This window comes from Pleurodeles waltl, chromosome 7, assembly GCF_031143425.1.
Source record: "Pleurodeles waltl isolate 20211129_DDA chromosome 7, aPleWal1.hap1.20221129, whole genome shotgun sequence".
Lineage (NCBI taxonomy): Eukaryota > Metazoa > Chordata > Amphibia > Caudata > Salamandridae > Pleurodeles > Pleurodeles waltl.
This window is the reverse complement of record NC_090446.1, coordinates 280,246,848-280,268,259: the sequence shown is the minus strand read 5'-3', so window position 1 is coordinate 280,268,259 and position 21,412 is coordinate 280,246,848. Positions and strand designations below refer to the sequence as shown.

Sequence of the window (21,412 nt, the reverse complement as noted above, 5' to 3'; positions counted from 1 at the left end):
CTGTGGTGTCTGCATCATGTCACCTTCAGACCTATGAGTAGAACTAGTTATCTTTAAAGCCCCAGCTGGTACAAACTGATTGCACCTTGTTTTCCATGTGCTAATAGGTTGGTTTATGATGTTCACTAACCAATATTTACCTTGTGTTCTCTTATAAAGCACCACATAAAATAATGTAAAAAATATAAAATATATATACTCTTTGTATTAGCTGCACTTCAATTAGTGGAGTCACCTGCTTGGGAGTCTCCAAACTGTACATTTACTAGGCTGGAGTTTGGAATTTTGTGGGCGATTTAATTTACTCAGTTGATGTGTAACAGGGCTCCTAAGAGTTATACAATGATCGCCTGTGAATAGTTTCCCACTCTCCACAACACTTGGTGCTTATGTGTAATGATGCTACCAAATATGGATCACAACACACATCCAAATCTCACGCTCAACATCCACCCCCACTCATATAGGCTAAATCACCCCATCAGATGTATGAAGCATTATGTAAATATGTACGTATGATATTTATGCAGTGTTCGGTGGGAAGCAACAAACCGCGGTGCATTATGGGGGGACGTGAAGACGGTACAAGATTGAGTGCATAAACATAGGATTTTTCATCTTGAACTTCTAAAACTACTTAATACATATTTATAATTGGATTTCACAAACATGCATTTTTAGGATAGGAAAATTAAGTGTTTTGCCCCGACTCTCACACTATGCAACCAGGTGCTGAGGCCAGAATTCAAACCTAAGCTGCAATGGCAACAGTTTAGACACTAGATCACATCTATCATTAGTAAGCCGTCTTGGTCATGCTGCTAAATGCAAGGTTAACTTTGAATGAGGTTAGTAAAATAGAACAAATGTATGACAGCTAAGCCCATCACTGGAAAAAGGAACATTGAAGAAAGAAGAGAAGCATTTGCACTATATTTGTTGGGCGTGGTGCAGTTGATGCAGCACCTCACAAGATGAGCATCGTTTTGAAAGGGCTTCTATTTCAGCACCATACTTCTCACAGAAATGAAGTAACTTATTGATGATGCATTCACAAAGCAAAAAAGAACAAAGTGCAAAATAGAGTTCGATATTTTCCATTTCCAACTTGCTTTTGATGAACTAAAAAAAAATAACTTAATAAAGGGAAAAGTAATGATCAAACTGATAAAATAGTGTTCCTAGCAGTTGGATTTGACAAACCATTTTCTTGAAAAGTCAACTCAAAATCCTACACTGATGCTTCATTTGAATGCAATAACCTATTTGGTTTTAACACATGTTCTGGAATGTTTTCATGCAATAGTAAGTTCTCCTGTCATCAAAATAATGGATGCAGAACAATGTTTAAAGAAGTCTGGGTCCATTTATTTCTTGGTTGCTTAAGACTACTATAGATTGGTTTGATGTGTTCCAAGGCCGAGCAGGTTGGAAATCTACTGCACAGCACTAGAACCATTTACTTAAAAGTACTTTATAACCAACTAACCCTGCACTCAATTGGTATTAATCTACTCTACTGCATTGCAACCAATGTATAATTAAAGTTGCATAAGATTTGTCAGTAAACAAGACTTAAAAACAACAACAACAAAAAACACATGAAAAAATTAAATGAACTCCTCTTATGGGTGGGAGTACTCCTCTTATGACAGACGATCATAAGTCTTGCTAGTTCCCTACCCAAGTCAAATTATTTCACAGATAGCTTGAGGGATCAATATAACCTTAAATGTACACATAGTTGTAGTAAAATAAATACTCTATTCCAAATCTAATCTTCCCAAATACCTTTAAAACTTTTACCTATACATTTAAACCTATATCTATACATTCACTTTTTAAGATGATACCTTCCATAACAAACACCCTTTGTGCAAGCAGAAGTTTGACAATTCATAACGAAATCTATTTAATTAAAGTCTCATTCCTTATCTGAAAGTAATATCAAGATATTTGTGGCAAAACAGTCACCTTAGCAATTCTACGCCTTCTAAAACAGCCTGGGCCATCAAAACAAATTAACAGATTAATCTTTCCATGACAATTCTAAATTAATCCAGTGCTTTATACCCTGCATTAAACAAGTCGTTAAGGCTTCATCTGTATAATGTAAATGGAAGCAGTTTGTGCTACACAAATATACATTTCTCAAGTAAAACATTACAATAATGTTTGAAGCTTGTGAAGGCAACACATGGAACAAATGTCTACAGCAATTTAAAGACTCTGGCTTTACGAGCACAGTTCATGCATTACAACAGGGCTGTCTAATGTAAGTCCAGAGGGTCAGATCCCTGTCAGGTTTTCAGGACATCCACGGATAACAAAATGTATAAATTATTCTAAAAGGAACTAATTTACATAATCAATCTGGCCTACCCCAAAAAATGCCACACCGACAAAAGTATATATTTTTTTAAATGAAAATTGTACGTAGGCATTTTAAATAGGGATTTGATTCAAGTAAAGTGCAACTTACCACTCCGTTAGAACTATTTACGCCACTCATATTTATTTTTGTTACAAATCTTGCAAAAGGAGGTAATTCTGGATATTTCGGCCCACATTCTACTTTAAGGCTGTATATTCTGTTTTCATAAATTGTCTGAAAGGAAATGATGGAACCTGAAATGAATATGTCAATAAGCAATATTTATTGCTGTCAAATTTTGAACATTATCCTAATCCCTGAACATATGCCTCTCAAAGATCATTTACATTTTATTTTAAACTGTAGTGAAAAAATAAAAAACATTCAAAACATGCAAATGGCTAAAGGTTACTTATCTGTAAAATGTTCAATATCACTTTTACCCAATAATGGGTAGTAACCACTTCAATCCCATGACAGGGAGTCCTTTCAATCCAATGGCATAAGGCGCATGTTGACAACAGGGAATGCGAGTCTGCATACAACCTAGAAGTTGTTACAGGTATGTAACTTTTTTACCTCTCAATTAAGCAATCTAATGTAGATAGATATGCTCAGAATAAAGAAAAAATCTGTAATTAGGCAGAAAGAGAACATCATTCATGGTCTCACATGGACCCGGGATAGGGTAAATGTTTTTTTAGGTACAATTTTAAATAGAAAGTGGAGATTCCTTTCATGGATTTTCAGTACACATTGATGTAACAAGCTTTAAACAGTTGTTTTACGTCATAATTAATTCCCTTGTTCAGCTGACTCAAAAGCACTATTCTGGGTATGTGAAGGCTTTGCAGTAGTGTATAATAAACATGGAAATTAGAATAAAGTACTTCAGAACAAAAGTTCAGAAATGTTACTCGTACAACAGCAAAACAAAAGAGGTGTAAAACACTGGTACGAGGACATAATGTGGCAAATGTCATAAATGAATCATGAAAAATAAAGGCATCTTTTAAAAAAAGAACATTAAATCTCATGTATGGATGAGCCGAGACAGAAAAGTTTCATGAAGACTGTTGAATATTAAACAGTGACCAGGGACGGCTTTAGTGTTGGTGGCACCCAATGAAATATCTATTTTGGCACCCCACCCACCACGACCTTCTCCTAGGACTCCCTCACTATGACCAGACAAATGTGCTTCTCATCTCTACTTAACCCCTCTCTCACATACATTTAATTTTTTTTTAATGCGCGGGTAAATGCTGGGATTACCAATCCACTCTGCTATCTACATAAAATACAGATCTGTTGTTTGCAGCAGCCATATGAACCCCTTGCACTACTTTATAGCAGTCAAAACAACCACTAGGAAAAAATCTGATCTCACTCTGGCAGGAACATTAATCACAAGAGTCATCTTGACTTTCTTATTGCTGCCTGAAAGCTGGACGCACAAGTAACTACGCAGCAGGTGATTTTAAATCATAAGATATTGCTAAACACAATCCCAACTCCCCCACACCCTTCCACGTCTGCGCCCAGTGAGGCTGCACTGTTTGCACCACCCTAAAGCCGGCCCTGACTGTTGACTACAATATTCACATGATCAATAGCAATTAGGTTTAGATAGGTAAACCAAGAAAATATTTAATATCTCTCATATCACTGACTAGTCACAACAATCATTCCTCTCTACCAGGTAAATCTACTGCAAGTTAACTCTACACTGGCATAATCATGACAGCCAAAACCCTAACTCACAATTGTCACGAGAAACATTTATAAAGATTCCCCTTCAGAAATCAACTCACAATTGGTAAAGAAATTAAATTAGGAACTATAAATTCCTAAAACCTCCTGATAAGACTGTGTATGCCTGTTCCAATAAAAGTCACTTATTATAAATAGGGACTGATTGGACAAGACTTCAAGTATTCCAACTATACGCTCTTAGTAATAAGAGAATATCATCTTTAGAGCACTAGGATAAGAATTGAGAAACATTAATTATTGACTATATGGGAGGAAATGTTAAGAAAATATAAGAATACAAGTACCTTGCAGTCTTCCACCTCATAATCCAGAATAAATTGGGATCTCACTGTGGACAATGACCAAAGTGAAAGTTAACTAGAGTGACACTGAGATGCATGGAAAACATTGTTATAACACTTCACGGACTGGAAAGGCAACACAAATATATCTGACCTAATTTTTCATGCTGCACAAGTAGGTCATCCGTTGGCCCCCGAAGGTTACCCTCCATTGACAGATGTCACTGTATATGTGGTGGGGAACAGCTCAGTTTCCAAACTGTACCAATCATTTCTCGCTATGTGGCCTGACCCCACGACCTGGTGCAGGAGGCATGGGCGGCAGAACTGGGATCCCCCATAACTGAGGAAATTTGGTCATATTGCTGTTCACAAATACGTGGCTTATCAACCAACCACCGCCAAATAGCTGCATTTTAAATTTCTCCATCGTTGCTATCTATCCCCTGTGGCTATTGCGAGGTTCAACTACGACAGGACAGATCATTGTCCTTAATGCAATCTACCGGATGCTGACTTCATAAACTCTTCTTGGACATGCCCGGTTCGTTCCACCTATTGGAAGGCCATTTATATGCACATCTCTGCTATACTGCATGCAAGTCTGCAGCCTAGCCCCCTCCAGACACTTTTGGGGTACACCGGGGAACTCCCTCGGCCGGCGTTCCGACTGGCATCTATGGCATTGTTACTAGCTCAGAGGGAAGTCGTGGTTCATTGGTGAGGGGGGAAAGAAATTGCAGTGCACCTACACCCGCTGACTGGCTTAAAAGCATGGCGTACTGTGATAAAGTCAGTGAAGACTGTGTCCCCCTACAGCCCTCCACTTCCCAACCCAGTGATATAGGCTAACTCTTTCGGGATTAACTTGTTATTCATGATCAGGTCCCTTCAGACTAGAGTGTGTCCTATATGCCCCGTCCCCCTTACATAACCTTCTATATTGTTGACTATTTATTCTACCCATGGACATGCTTGTATACTGATCATCCTTGCCTTTTATTTTGCCAATGTGATGATGCAACATGGTGGCTCTGGGAATATCACAGGGGAAATGGGACTTGTGTCTACCAATGACTGTTTGCTGTATGTTATATTATAAAATAAATAAAGGTACAAAAAAAATACTGCACAAGTATGTCATGATTAAAAACATGTGCTTAACCTGCACTCAGACTTGGACATATCAGACATATGATCACTTGTACCAGATTCCAATGAGAAAGGTTTCCAGATCCCTTGCTGTAAAGATTTACAACAGAAATGCATTTTAGCATCTTATCTAATTAAGGTAACTAGGGAGAAAATGGATTAGCGAGTTGACAGTCAACAAAGTCCTCTGCAGTGATCTGTTGGTCGACTGCAAATATGCAAGCAGGCTCAGACTTCATCCATCCGAGGTCAACAAACTGAGTACATAAGTTGGAAAATAGCCACAAAGAAATGGCAGAAGTGCTGTATAAGGAGGGGAATATCAACAAACATTGGATAAGCCGATAGATCTTGCCCTGGCAAGCATGAGCCGTTTCTGTGGCTGTATGTAACAGATAGTAAAAGTAAAAACATACGAATGGATAAAGTTTGTGTTCAATGGTGTAAAAAAAGAAAAAAAAATGAACCACTGCAAAAAAAAAAAAAAAAAAAAACGAAAGCAGATATTTTCCTACCAGCCTTAGCACTGAAGTACACTACTTTCTTGGTGGATGTGCACATGTGAGAAAAAAAAGAAAAAAAAAACTCACTCAATGACCACAGCCAATGGCTGAGGTGAGCTGACTCGCAGCCCCCCATGCTGTGGTGAGGGGGAAGCACAATGAAAACAGACCAATGTATGAAAGGGGCTGATCAAACTGTTGACCAAGGGAAGAAGCGGAATGTTACACATCAACACAAACATCTGAATGCATTTATTGTGGAAAACATGAGTTGGTGCGACAGCTAAAGGAGTCTCTAGGCTAAACCTAAAAATAAATAATATACACACACAGAAGAATACACACATATACACACACACACAAATATATGCCCTTAAAAAAAAAAAAAAAGAAGGTTATAAGGACGTTCTCGTTACAGTCACATTTTAAACGTGCAAAACCATTAAAACTCACCTGTTATCACCAGAGTTATCTCAAGTTGCTAAATATCAAAGTTACTACTTGAGATATTGTGCTAAAAAAAGACAAGCATGCAAACACCACCATCAAGGGTTACAGATAACTTTTCAGGGTGGAAATGTAGGGACGCACACTTGCTTTGCCTTGGCCATGTGCAGAAATGTAGGGTGATTAGTATTTTACAGAAGTGGAACTTCAATGTGCACACTTGCTCTGTTTATATCTGAAAGTGCTTCCTGTTGAGGTTTAATTTCCATTTCTCCTTAGGGAGCCAGCACTGCTCCCGCAAGCAGGAGCTGCTTTAAATAGCCAATCCCTGCTTGAAGTGAGCAATGTTTTATTCCATTCCAGCATGGATATTTGCAAGGGGGGCACTCTGGGGGTGGGAGGGGAATTTCTCCTAAACTACTGAATGGATTTCCACAAATAACAAAAAGTGTAATTTGCGTACCAAAAGCGACTTTTCTGTCAAATTTGGTGTAATTCAGTCCAGTGGTTCAGGCTGCAGTCATGTTCAAAACTCCAGTGGTAATTAACCTGGGAAACCAATTTTTTTATACCCCCTCCTTTTTTTCCTTGGCCCAAGCTTGACTGATCACCCTGAAACTTCCAATGCAAAACATGATTAATGGAAAATTTCATGAAGATTAGTCCAATGGTACCAAAGAAATAGGCACGGACCTATGTAATTGCACATCAGACCCCAAACCAATGTGTCACCAAACATGCACTTTGCTCAACATTCTCATTAAAAAGTCAGACACCTGGAGTATTTTAACAGAATTGTTAGAGGGTAAACAAGTCTGTCACGAGTAAATATTGGCAGTGTTAGGCCATGCAGCAGACCTTGCCAAACCCTATTCGGGTAGGTGCACAGGGACTAGGAGCTACACAGACCTTTACAATTTTGGTTGAAGTCATTTGTCGCAGGATCAGTCATTGTAGTACTCTGCAAAGTAGTCCAAGTAGAACTCTTTCCAAATTTGACTCTCAGGATATCAAGCAATCACAGGCTTCTCAGTGAGGTAGTGAGGGAGGGACAAGCGCTCAGAACTCAACAGTGATCAAACAGACACAATAACCATGAGCAGCACAGTGATAATTTTTTATGGAAAAAAGGGTACTTTGATGTTAGAAGAGTACTAAGTATTAAGCAGTCTGATGAGTATAAGTCCAACGGGTATCTTTGGAGCTACTGGTAGCTCGGCAGTAACCTAAAAGTAGCTCCTTAAAGTGAGGCCAGAACAGTATGCAATTTATCCACATTGAATAAGGCAGACCTACACACCTCTGGACCATTAGAGTGGCAGCCTCACGAGTGTCTGGGTCACACGCTTACAGACAAATACACACTGTGAGGGACTTGCAACATGACCACTTTCCTCTGCTCTCAATTGAGCAGAGTCACATGCTTATTTTCCACTTTTATAGACCCATTCTTAACAGACATACAATGTGTGGGAAAAATACATGATGTTCTTGAAGTGTTACTACTCAAAGTGAAAAAAGTACACTGCTAGAACAATGTGTGTTTGAGAAGGTGATATGCTGATGTTTGAAAATTCAAAACCGATTTAAAGCATCTCATGGTGCGTTTGGGCGATTTATAGCTGATAGTATTTCCTTTATGACAGTGGACACTTGTTGCTGTGCTGTTATTCCATTAATCACTTGAAGGCATTAACTGATAAACCTTTAACCAACATTGATGTTGGTAATCCTATCTTACTCGTTGATGTGGACTGTATTCTATCAAAAAAATCAAGTTTTAAATATTGGAGTGTGAAAATATTGCATCCAGTATGTCAACAATCATAACATCATGTAGGTAAGTATAATTTTATTTACATTGTGAACTCCACATCTATTTATCTTGATATATTTTTAAATATAATTTTGCAAGGTGTGGTCGCTATGGGGAGGAAGTTCTGTCTGATGGGGTCACTACTGCAACAATGATCAAAGCCATTAGTAGCTCAAGGCAATTATTATTGATAAGAAGTAGCGCTCATTATTATAGAAAAGGTTGGAGACCATGGATATAACATATAGTGTTCCAAGAATGAGGCGTGAACTCTCAAGCACGTTCCCATCAATCTTTCTCCATCCAGTTATTGTCAAGATCCCACTATTATCATGTTCCACATTCTGAGGACGCGGATAAGATTAGGCTCAAGTGCACATGGTTCAAAAGTTCTCAGTGGTTCGAAAAGCAACTCAGTTCCATCTTTTTTTAATTGTTCCTTCTGCAAACAGTCTCAAGCAGACACTGGGTTCGTCTGCGCACCACAGTGTCTCTGGTACACGCTAATCCCCTTGGTTTACCTGTTAGTTACTTGCAGCAGACAGGGTGCATTCAGCCCTCAGGACTTGAAGTATTTTGCAGAATCACAGAGGAATCCTCAGTTTAACATCTTTCACAGAAGATGGATACATCATGCTGCCGCTGAAGTAAGCAAGGCTTACAGGAGGCATTTTAAGAGCAGTATCATAGAACTGCTGTGTGTAAACATTCTGAAGATCCAGCAGAAAAACCTACAAAGTAATAACTTGCATTCAGTTGCTAAATACATTGTCAGGGACCTTGCCCTAAGAGGTGCACACGATTGTTTAACTCTTCTTTCCCCCCCAACCAGAAAGCATACCTAGGCTTCTGGAATCTCTATTTTTGCTGTGGATACCATGCTCCTTTAACCCATGTATCCCCACTAGGCTTGTCTCTTGTACAACAGTCTGCTTCAAGCCAGCAAGACTCACACTTTAGATATACCGAAAAACTATATATACACATTCATCGTCCTTATTTTCTTTGCTGTTTGTAAAGCTGCTGCTCTTTCTTCTTCTTTCACAGTGAACAAGACTCCTTGGGGAGTTGAAACGCGTTGGTGGTTGTTACTTTGGCATCAATAAATAGGCACTATTGAAACTTCATGGAGTGCAGTGAATACTTTTGGTGAATTATATATATATATCACACACACAGAAGTTTAACATATAACAGCGCATAGCTCATAGATTAGTTTAACTTGCATTTATTTTGAATTTAAGGTGTGTTATTTTCTATGCAGTTACTTGAATGTGAAAGATCAACAAAATGTTTTACAGAATATTTTGTGGTTTTTAGCCACGCTTTTGATTCAGCCCCCATGCTCACTAACTCTGCCCCTATTTAACTCAGAATCACAGGTCTCATAAGATTTTTAATGCACTTCGACCACCACCCTAGAGAAAGTGTGGGAACTGATGGACCAACGGAGGGTAGTGGGAGGAAAGAAAAAAAATCACCATCACCAAGCTGTACACCAAAAGATTACCGAAATAGGAGAGATACAGGTCCCAGAAGCATGGCCATTAGCGAACCAAAGGAAGCAGGAATGAATAGATCACAATGAGTCAGCCACGCTCAAGGGCACACCAGCAGTGACCGGTGCATGGAAAGACAAACAGTTACAATATGGTGAACAGTTAAAGGGGGAACGCGGTAGAAGTCAGATGAGAGATAAACCAAACAGATATCACGAAAACTGGAGGTTCCCGTTGGCAGGGAAGCCCACGCATCTCATGAGAATTCTCATATCACCCGAACAAGCAGGGACATGACTTAACATTACACTTTAACACTGTAAGTTAATTATAGCAGGAAGTTGGAAACTGGAGAAGGGGCAAAGGAACGAGCTCCTCAGGCATTAGGGAGGTGGATAAATAAAAGCACTGAGCTAAAGACAGTAGGATAAAGGGGGGGGGGTCTATTTAGCTATGATGATAAGATAGGCATACAAAGGAGGTATAGCTGAAGGAGAGGTCCTCAAAGGGTCACACAAACAAATTTAAAAACATAAAAGTGGGGAAGGATAGAATAACAGACAGCTGGTCTGTCAATGTCAATACGTAGGGCATTTTCAAAGGACATTGAATGTCAATACGTAGGACATAGCCAAGATAAGGGTGATGGTCCAGTTCTTTGTCAGACACAATCCAGATCCCCTACCTTTACGACAGACATGGCAGGTAACAACTGCAGCTTCAGACTGGGTTGGGGCAGATACAGAATCCTCACCAACTAAGAACTCATAACAGAATCACATAGGGTGGAAATCAAGTCCCACAGGCCAATCCCTCATGATACTACAGACCCTAAGGGGTAATACACAGCAGCAGTTGGGAATGAAGGAGAAGATAATGCCAGCATACCTTCCACCGGCACTACAATCCCCTTTGCTATAACTAATAAGGGACATAATATTAGGAACCCTTGAAAACCTCTTGATCTTGATAAGTGGACTTCAATTTGACCTTGGATGGAAACATGGAGGACCAAAACTAGAGAATAAAGCAAGCAATTATAGGGAGAATAAGATTACAGTAGAGCCATTGGTCTGATATACATTTGGAAATTGGCCCATCTACATACCTGTCATTTCCCATGTGCCGCACACTTGAGGTTTTCAGACTTGACTACAATTTGGAGCCTTGTTCCTAAGGCAACAGATGCACCAACTTGGAACAGGGTATATCAAATCACATGCCACTGATTACAAGGGTGGTAATGGCCAAGGAGAAAAGGCCAGCAGAATGGAGACTGCACCCATGAAAGCTTAAAAAAGGAAAATTTTGAAGAGCTTAATATTAGCAACTGGCCTTTATTTTAGAGAAAATACTGAGACAGTGCAATCTGAGACTGTTGGAGGTATACAAGGCAGTGATCAAGGGATAGGCAATATCTGAGGTCATAAGCCACCTTAGTGTATGAGAAGCAGCAGCAACAGATCCGGGATTACGACTAGTTGACTGGAAGGCAGAGCAGTTGCAAACCCAAACAGTAGAATCTTCCCAGCACATAGTCCTGGGTAAGGAGAAATACAGATCAGTAGTGGAAAGAGAAGCAAACACACTATGTTGCAAAAAAACAAAACAAAAAACTGGTTATAATCTGACATGGGTAATAACACTGGCTATACAGAAGGGAGAAGGCCTAGAGGCAGTTATGTCAGATAAAACAAAGTGGAGTTAGTGTAATTAGCCGATAAGATAGCACAGGTGTTGGCACCCTACCTAGACATGTTGTTTACACCCAGATGTAGATATCAATAAAAGAAACAGAAAAATTGGTAGGTGGCCTTCCATCAAATTTAAGGAGGTGGAAGAAATTGGGGTCGTGGTCAAGGACTTCAAGACTGACAAACTCCACAGCCAATTTGGCTCCCCATTTAGCTCTTCAGATGTTTGTACAGACAAATTGGGGGAACCCATTCATCGAATGTTCTACAAGATCAGGAAGAGAAAAAACTGTCACCAAACCTCAGGACTGCCAACAATGTTAATCCATAAACAAGGTAAGCCACCAGAGTAATGTGCATCATATAAGCAAATTTCACTATTAAATGTTAAACAAAATTCTGGCCAAGGTATTGCCCAATAGCTTATTTATTTATTATGATAGTTATACTGATGCATCCAGTGCACGTGATTCGCACGTTTAAGTGTCACAGGAACCCACAGCGCGGGACGCGCACGGGCCAATAGCGGGCCCGTCTGTGGCCAGTCGAGGTTGGGCCACTTCTTTTGGTCCACGCCCTGGTGCGCTGCTCTTAAGTTCTAGCAAGGACTAAGGTATAAGTTATAGATTTCTACCTTGTTGTTTATGTGAATCTCCTGTTTGATGCTGTTTTAGGGAAAATTTGTGTGCAACTTATCTCTCCCATATGTGATTTTAGGCAATATGGGTAGACGTAAGATGCCTTTTTGCTTCTGCCACAGCAAATTCTACATTAGATGGGTTTTTGCAAAGAGCAGTGGGTGCTCTTAGTAAGGAGACTGAAATGACAGAGAGAAGACGGTCACTTCCCTCATCACCCTCAGATAGACTAAATAATTAAAATTCAGCCCAGACCCATAATCAAGAGGACAAATTTCAACAATCTCTGCAGGTTGTTTTGCCATCTGTTTTACCTGTCACAAATGTAAATCCTGATTCTTTGCTGAATGATACTAATCTTAACACTTTAATGGGAGAATCAACACCCCCAAGTGAATCAAAAGCTTGTTAGCGCTAAAAGGAAAAGAGCAGAGGGCATGTCAAAATCAGAAAGGCAGAAAACTGCTATCCAGAAGTCCATAATGACCCAGAGTGTGGGGGAAGAATCCAGAGTCTGACCAGCTGACTAATGAGCATATTGAAAGCCTGTTTTCACAGGAGGGGTTCCTCTCGAGTATAAAGAAGTTGTGTACTGAACAACAGGTGGAGAAACAACTGAACCACCTGGAACGGGCACTGACTGATCCGAAGAAAAACCAGGGGACTAATCCTACTACGTCAACAGGCTGAGTTAGCACGAGTGTTAAAAATATGAACTGTGAAGCCCAGGTGGATGCCTGTTTATGGCTGCCCCATATGCCCATGCTTAAAGCTGCCCCGTGTGGCAACACAATCCCCATTGATAGGCATAATTAAGATATTGGCTGTTGCCGCACCTTACAGGGGAAAATACCAACCAGATTGTCTGAGATAAACCCCATGCGCCAGGCATCCCCCCCAGCCTAAGGAGACTCGATCGTTTGCATTTGCTCCCCTGAGTGCACCCCATATACTGTAGTGTTAGCTGGGGTTCCTCCTCGGTCTACTGATTCAATGGAGGACACTCAAAGTTTGATATACAAGGCAGCTGACTGGTGAAGAAAAAAGCCAAATGTCACCACTCAATAATTAATTATATTATTATGGCCTGGAGAATATTGTACTTAGTCTGAATAACACTAAATGGTTGCATCTTTTGCTAAACAGGTTAAGTTACGCAGATAGACCACAAAGCAGGATAGTGGCAAGACCACTGGGCTTTTTTTACCCTCCTAGACTGACTGCACTTAAGGGGGGTTGCCCCAAACAGATTACATAAGAGTATTGGGATCCTTGATCAGACTAACACTGTAAATCAATGGGCTCAAACCTATCGATACGAGGCCCTACTAGAACTTACAGACATTGATTGACACCATTCTTTAAAAACAACCAGAGATTTTAGGGCTGAGATTAAGTCACCAGAGAGCGCCGCCGATATATCCGATGTGAGTCCTGTTCTTTTTAGGCCCCCTTTAGTAATACCTGATGGTTCAAACAGACTACGATCCTTAAATGGCCTGCAGTTTTTGTCCTGGAATGTAGAAGGGATAAGAGATAAACTCCTTAATGAAGACTGTCTAGATTATATCGCCAACTATGACATCATATGCTGTTAGGAAGCATGGGCTACTAATTCCGTTATGCCTAATGGGTATAAGTCCTATTGCTCACCTTCTATGGTTTCGGCAACTGGAAGAGGAAAGGGGGTTGGGGGGTGTAGCTACTTTTTTATCTTGTGCCTTAGATAATTTATCTATCATTGAGGTGGCGTCCTCTCACAATTTTAAAATTTTGCATTTACAAAAAAATAAACGCAGTATTAAACCTAATTTTAATTAATTTTTATTATAATTAATTTTGTTCTCAAACTGCGGATGTCAGAGGACAAAGAGAAAGCTTGCGGGCTTCTTTGGTAGCCAAAAGTGTGGGACTATCTCAATAATTTAGGCAAGTGATTTTAATATTGTGAAATGCCCTTTTAGAGGGGAGCGCATCTGTAGGTTCTCTAAACTACAGGAGAATTATAGCAGTCATTTTTTTACATATCGCATATGGCGAATCAATAAACAAACTGATTTTGTCTTGTAGTTTGATTGACACCTCAAATGTGGTGAATACAAATGATAGGCCTCCCACATTTACAGGGCATGGTAGAGGTAGTAAGATTGATTTTTTGCTGATATTTATTGATCAGATGTATAATTTGAGGTATTTTAAAGTTACTTGGGCATTTAGTTTGATACATGTGGGTCTTGGGAGAGACTGATTGGACTAAGATCACTTAAATTAGGAGCAGCATCCGACGCGTTATTTATATTTGCAAAGCAGCTTGGTGGTAAACCCATTAAGGAATTGATACAATTATATAAAAGCAAATGCATTTCAATTGGGGTTTATGGTGCTGGTGTATGGGGTAGCTCACCACCGGGGCAATTATAAGTCGCAGAGAATAGATTTTTAACTCTCCTATCGGCACTACCTCAAAGTACAGCTAGTCTGATCATCTCGAATTAGCGGTAGATTTTATTGAGAACCTTATAGGCCTAGCTCCCCTGTTACTATGGATCAAGTTTGGGCTACAACTAATGCAGTTTTTTCCAGGATAGTGAAAACAGATTGTTTAAAATTGGCCAAATGGCAAGCAATCCCTTGGCTGGCCTATGTCAAAAGAATTTTTTTATGACCTTGGCCTACAGGCCCTTTTTGATCACTCGGAGGATATCTGCGTACAAACTAAAGACCGGGTTTAAAAAAAGTTTCTGGAGTACAGGGAATAAGGGCGTATTGTGAGAGCCCTTAATATCACGTCAGTGACGAACTGTATGCAGCTTCAAAGTATTTCAGGGGTGAATACATACTGGTCATGGCTACCTAATCCTCAGCCTAGGTATTCTATAACAAGACAGAGTATAATTTGATTCACAGCCTGGTAGCTTTTCCAGTAGCAGGGACTGAAATACCCATACATTCTTGTTGTCCATGTGATAACATCTCTATTCAATCTACATTGCACTGCATGCTTTTTTGTAAATTATATTCTGTTTATAGGACTTGTTTCCTCTGCCCCGTTCTTAAACACTTGCAACCCCAATCTTATAAAAATAGACTGAGATATTTGCAATCTGCTGCATCTCCTGAAATATGTTTTGCGGTTGTGAGTTGCATTATTGCATCCAAAAACCAACGGAAAGTCTATTGTACTGCCGCATGAATTTTTAAGGCAAACTGATTTTTACATTTGTCTTATCTAATCTTACGCAAAATGCACTTTAAAAGAATTAAATTGAGATAAGTTCTATAGTTTACTGATTGTGTAAAATTAACGGTTTTAGGGATGTTATTCTGTATGATTAAATCAAAGGTATTGTTGGAAGTGATTTAGATGTTTTTTTACCTCGCTCAGCCGCTACCCAATTAGACCTAAAATGTGCCCTGTATAAACAGAGCTGAAAAATTATTTTTGATGCACCGATTTTCTCAAGGATTTTTATTTGATCTAGAAGTGATATAAACAAATATATTTCTTGCCCTTTTGTACACCTTTTGTAGTTTTTTTTTATTTTTTAACTGTTTTAAGATTTTAAAATTATTCTTTATATATATATATATATATATATAAATATATATATATATATATAAATATAAATAAAATGATTGATGTCTGAAATTATATCCTATGCACTTTTACGGTTTCAAGTGAGACCAAATAGTTCTTTTGTCAGTCTGTCATGGTGCTCACTGTTGTGTATAATCTGACAGCAAGCAGACCATTAATGAGCAATACCTATTTGTAAATCCTCCCTTGTAGTATCATCTCTCAAGGGTGCAATGAGGTTGCCAAGAATGTCAAAATAAGTGTGTTCTTCCTCATTCAATATGATTGGCACTCTGAGGTTGAGTATACATTACTGGCGATTACCATCAGGTATATCGCTTACTAATGGTCTGCTTGATGCCTAGTTAGACACTACAGTGACCACCATCACACTGCTTTTGGCCAATACCTTCAAGTTAAACGGGCACTCAGATATATACACACGCACACAAGAGAAATCACCGCTTGAACATGGTGTTCGCAGCCACCTTACACAGAAATGCCATTTCACAAGTGTATAAGGCTTTGGTTGACAACTGCCAGGAATCACTTGATACACCTAAACATAGATGGCAAGGAAATGTAAGGATAAAAGAGGAAGGGGCCTGGAGTGAAGTCTGCAGACAACCAAGGTAGACTACAATAATAGCAGGGCTTTGGTTGATACAGCTGAAGACACTGCACCAAACTTTATATCACATTGCTATAATGGAAGACAGAAGGGGTGGATAATGATGAGTGTCTAAGGGTATGTAATGAGAACAGGATTTTGGATCATTCCTAAAGTCTATAAAAATGTTCAATTAATCTGGAGAAGAATAGGCTGAAGAATAGCCTCAGTGACTAGAGCAGAATTGTAGTTCTTGGATCCATAATTCTGCAATGCAATATGACAATCGATAAGCATGACAGACGGGAACTGTCAAGGTGCAGAAAATGAACTCTATAATAACAGAAATTAACATGTCACCTACAAAGCCCAGGAAGGGTACCATTATTAAGAAGTGAAGTGTGTACATGTAACAATAACCCCCTGCAAAATGTGTAGTATACCAGGGTCATTTTTATTTTGTGATGATGCTTTCTTTTTTGTCTGAAAAATAATAAAACTTGTTTAAGTAAAATATATAAGTTGAATACTGACCCTAGAGTCAGGGGGTGGCACCCTTGTACAGACTTTTGCCAATCTAATTTGCCCAATTAAACCCGGATTCCTGGCCAGTGTGAGACCACTACTGTTGGAAACAACTTCATATATGCTTTCAGTTGCCTGAAGCGCCACTCCTGAACAGAACTTTTGCCTGGAGCACCCCCATTGCGCTTTTCCAAACAAATTCTCTCCTATCAATTGCATGATGAGAAGTGTACGTGTAACTCCAGTTCTCTCGTAGTGGAATTTCCAATGTAAGTCATAAGCTCTGAATATTCCTGCCCACGTGCAGGGACCCCTGGAGCACTTCTTCAAAATATCTTCTCAAGTGGAAGGCCTATTAAGTCACTTAAGAAACAGACAGATAATGAGGCCTATGTACATAGGCTACACTGGCCCAACTCTCCATTTTAAAATAAAGACAGAAAGCCAGCACATTGTAATTTGAGAATAATTTTTTAACAGAATGAATCTCCCTCACAAACCCCTCTTTGCATGATAGAGACAAAGGAGAGGAGGACAAAGTAGCCCCATAGGCCGCCATTATATGGCTAAAAGAAGAGGCTGTGCCTTTAAGAACTCAGAGACCACCAGTATCTTATCATGCACTGCTGGTGGCAGTTGCTTCAGTTCTCTTTTCCCGCTCCTGCTGACAAAATTCTGAAGCATTGGGCTTGACCAGAGGGAGGGCTGCTTATGACTTATCATGGAAACTCCCCGAGAGAACTGGAGTTACAGGTAAGAAACCATTCCTTCTCTCATAGGGGATTTCTATGTAAAGTCATAAGCACTGAACTGAATTGCAAGCCCATCTCTACGGAGAGCGGGTGAAGAGACAGAGGATGAAAAGGAAAATGTCACGCAAAACGTTTCTGAGAGATGCCTGCCCTACTTGAGTGTCCGATCCAGCATTGTAATCTAAGGAGTAGTGTTTAGTGAATGTGTGAACTGAATTCCTCGCTGTCGCTTTGCAAATCTCTGTTACAGGAATATTGTGCATCAAAGCAGCAGTAGCTGCTTACCCTCTAGTAGAGTGTGCTTTTGGTCTAGTAGGGAGTGTTCGGCTAGCTTTCTGATAGCATAATAAAATACACAATACTATCCATCGCAAAATGGACTGCTTAGAGGTGGCTAACCCTGTGTGAAGATTACCATAGTTGATAAACAACTGGTCAGATTTGAAAATGTTTTGTGTTTTGTCAAGGTAGAATTTGAGAACTCATTTCACATCCAGGGAATAGAGAGATCTGTCCGCTGGTGTGGAAAGATTCTGGAAACAATTTAGGCAAAGAAATAGTTTTGTTGACATGGAAGTATGAAATCGCCTTTGGGAGGAGTTTCGGATGAGTTCTCATGACTACTTTGTTCGAGTAAAACACGGTGTATGGTTCGTTTAAACAGAGTGCCTGGATTTCAATAACTGTGCGGGCAGATATTATTGCCACCAGGAAAGCGTTTTTTTCCAAGATACGTGTTGAAGAGAGACCTTATATGTATGGGCTCGAAAGGATATTGCAAAAGGCGTGAGAGGACTACATTTAACTCCCATGTAGGGGGAAGGATGCCTAATGGGAGGAAAGACCTTTTTCAAATCCTGTAGGAAATCCATGATGAGCAGAATTTAGAAAATTTTTTTTTACAAAATTGTGAAGGACATTTTTGGTATGCAGTAAGAGCTGCAGGTGGACTTTTATGGAAGAGAACTGCAGTGCCAAATGGAGTATATATGGAAGAATTACATCTTCTTAGCAGGTGGTTGGATCTTTGTTCTTAGAGTCACACCTTATGTAGAATCTCTTCAATCTGAAGGCACATGCAACTTGTGTAGAAGGTAGTTTTGCCTCTTTAAGAATGTCCATGCAGTCTTGTGGAAGATTTAGGTGTCCATACTGCACCAGCTAAGGAGCCATGCTGCCAAATTCAAAGAGGAGAGATTGGGATGCACCATCTGGCCTCCAAAATTAATCTTTCGATCGGTCTCCATGGTAGTTTAAGATACGGTTGGATGGACCGGTGAAGGAGGTCTGTGAACCACAATTAAAGTGTTCACTCCGGAGCTATGAGTATCATCTTGTTTTTTGACTGTGATAGTTTGATGAGTACTGCTGGAATTAGTGGAAAAGCCTAGGGAAATCTGCCTGACCAGTTGATCCACAGGGAATTCCCCAGAGTTCTTGGCTGAAGTACCTCAATGCGAAGTTTTGGCATTTTCTGTGGTTGCGAGTAAGTCGCTGTCTGGAGTTCCCCACCAGTGGAATACATTTTGAATGACCTCGTCGTTTAGAACCCATTTGTGGTTTTCCTGAAGAAGTCTGCTGAGAGAATCGGTTTGGGTGTTTTTTACTTCTGGAAGATGAGTGGCCGTTATTGACTAGATCCTAGCCAGAAGCCATCTCCAGATTGTCTGGGCTTCGGGTGACAAGGGCCTGGATCTCATTCCCAGCTTGTTGCGGTAGGACATGGTTTATGTATCGTCCTTCTGTACAAGCAGGGAGTTGGAGGTGAACAGTGGATGGAATGCCTTTAGCGCTAGAAGAACCGCATGCAGTTCCAGGAGGTTGATATGATATATAGATTTTCTTTGGGACCACTCACCCTGAATTTCTAGATGGTCCATGTGGGCTCCCAATCCCAGAAGGAAGGTATCCATGACAATTGTTTGTGGCAGAATCTCCTGATAAAATAGTGTTCCTCGTGGAATGTTGGCTGGAGAGCACCACCATTTCAGTGACCCTTCGCATGCTGGGACAGTTGAATTGTGGCATCCCAGGTGCCTTTCAATTGGTTCCAATGGTCGTCGAGGAACTCCTGTAACAGTCTCATATGAAGAGAGGCATTTGGTGTGAGGAATATGCAGGATGCCATCGAGCTGAGGAGAGAAGATACCTTTCTCACAGTTTTATGAGATATTCTCAGGAGAGCAAGAGATTTCCAAAGGATTGATAAGCTCTCCTCTGAAGGATACATGTTTGCTCAGAGGGTATTGATGAATGCGCCGAGATAGTGAATTCTTTGCACTAGGACAGAGATTTATTGAGCATGGTTTATTTGAAATCCCAATCGATGTAGTAGATCGCAAGTCCAACTGTAATGGAGTTGTGCTTCTTGGAACGTGGAAGCTTTGATTAGTCAATCAACTAGGTAGCGGTGGATGAATACTTTGCGATTTCGAAGTTGGGCTGCCACTACTGCCATGCATTTGGAAAAACTTCTAGGTACTGACTTTAGACCAAACGAAGCACTTGGTACTGATAGTGATTGTGCACCACTACGAACCTCAAGAATTTTCAATGTTTCCTGACCACCTGATTATGAAAGTATGCATCTTGAAAGTCAATGGAGCAAAGCCAGCCTACTTTTGTGTAGTTGAGGGTAGATCTGGTGTAAAGCCAGCATCTGGAATTTTTCCAAGACGGATCCATTTGGTGGTCAATTTGAGGTCGAGAACGGGCCTGAATTTGTTCTGGTCTTTCTTCTTGATTAGAAGATAACTGGAATAAATCCCAGTTCCTTGTTGATGATCAGGGACGAGCTCCACCGCCTTCTTCTGTAATAAAACATCCGCCTTTGCTTGTAATTGAGGAATGTGGAAGTTGGAAGGTTTCAGTGGAATGGATGGTGGGGGAGCGGAAAATCTGAGACAGTTTCCATTGCGAGCAATATTCAGAACCCATGCGTCCTGTGTGATGTTTTGCCACTATGCCAGGTAATGACGAGTGCTTCCACCCTACCAGAGTGGGTAACTGAAGAGGTGGGAAGAGATGATTTAGGGTTTTGCTCTTGATGGCCGTTTGCCTCCATGAAGAGGTAGAAGACTATCTTCCTCTAGCCTGCTTTCTTTCGTAAAGGCTGGTGGGACCTCTGATGTTGCTGGGACTGAGCACCAGTCTGCTGGTGACCTTGGTACCAGCAAGTGGGTTGAACCCTCAATGACGAGAAGCCACGTTGGAAAGGCCTGAAAAGTCTTCTTGAATCTTTAGGTTTTTCTAAAGCAACAGCTTTCAATGTTTCTAATTCTGCTTTCAGCCTTGCCATTGCGTCATCAGTATGAGATCCGAAAAGGGTGGTGCCAGAAAAAACAAAGATAAATTGAGACTCCTGTTGAGATTCCGGTTTCAAAGTAGTAAGGCAAAGCCATGAATGTCTTTGAAGGGAAACTCTGTGGCAGTACTCATGTGCTCCTAATAGAGAGGAGTCTGCAGCTGCATTAATGATTTGATTTGAAACCATTAGGGCTTAATTTAGAATTTCTTTAGAGTCCTCTTTTCTCTCTGAAGGGGGCTATTCGATAAATTGTTGTAGAGACTACTACAGGGCCCTATCATAACAGCCTAACAAGCTGCCTTAATTTACGTTGCCGCCGAGTTAAACGTTTCTTCCTACAGAGTCCAGCTTACGGCTATCAAATGGCACTGTGGAAATAGGAGCTGTGGCATGTTGTTTTCTAGCGGCTGCTACCACCATAGAATCTGGTGTTGGGAACGAGAGGTAAACTCTAATTATTA

General features: G+C 40.2%; 1 protein-coding gene across 2 annotated transcripts in view; it reads right to left on the bottom strand.

Moving 5' to 3' along the window:
* The window catches only part of UBE2V1 (ubiquitin conjugating enzyme E2 V1), a 99,475-nt gene that overhangs the window by 21,215 nt on the left and 56,848 nt on the right, over positions 1–21,412 (bottom strand). Inside the window, exon 3 of one of the 2 annotated variants that reach the window (XM_069243652.1) lies at positions 2,483–2,608. In XM_069243652.1, the coding sequence (XP_069099753.1) occupies positions 2,483–2,608 (126 nt within the window). Of the gene's footprint in view, positions 1–2,482; positions 2,629–21,412 lie in introns of both variants that reach the window. The other variant, XM_069243653.1, reaches the window with a different exon arrangement.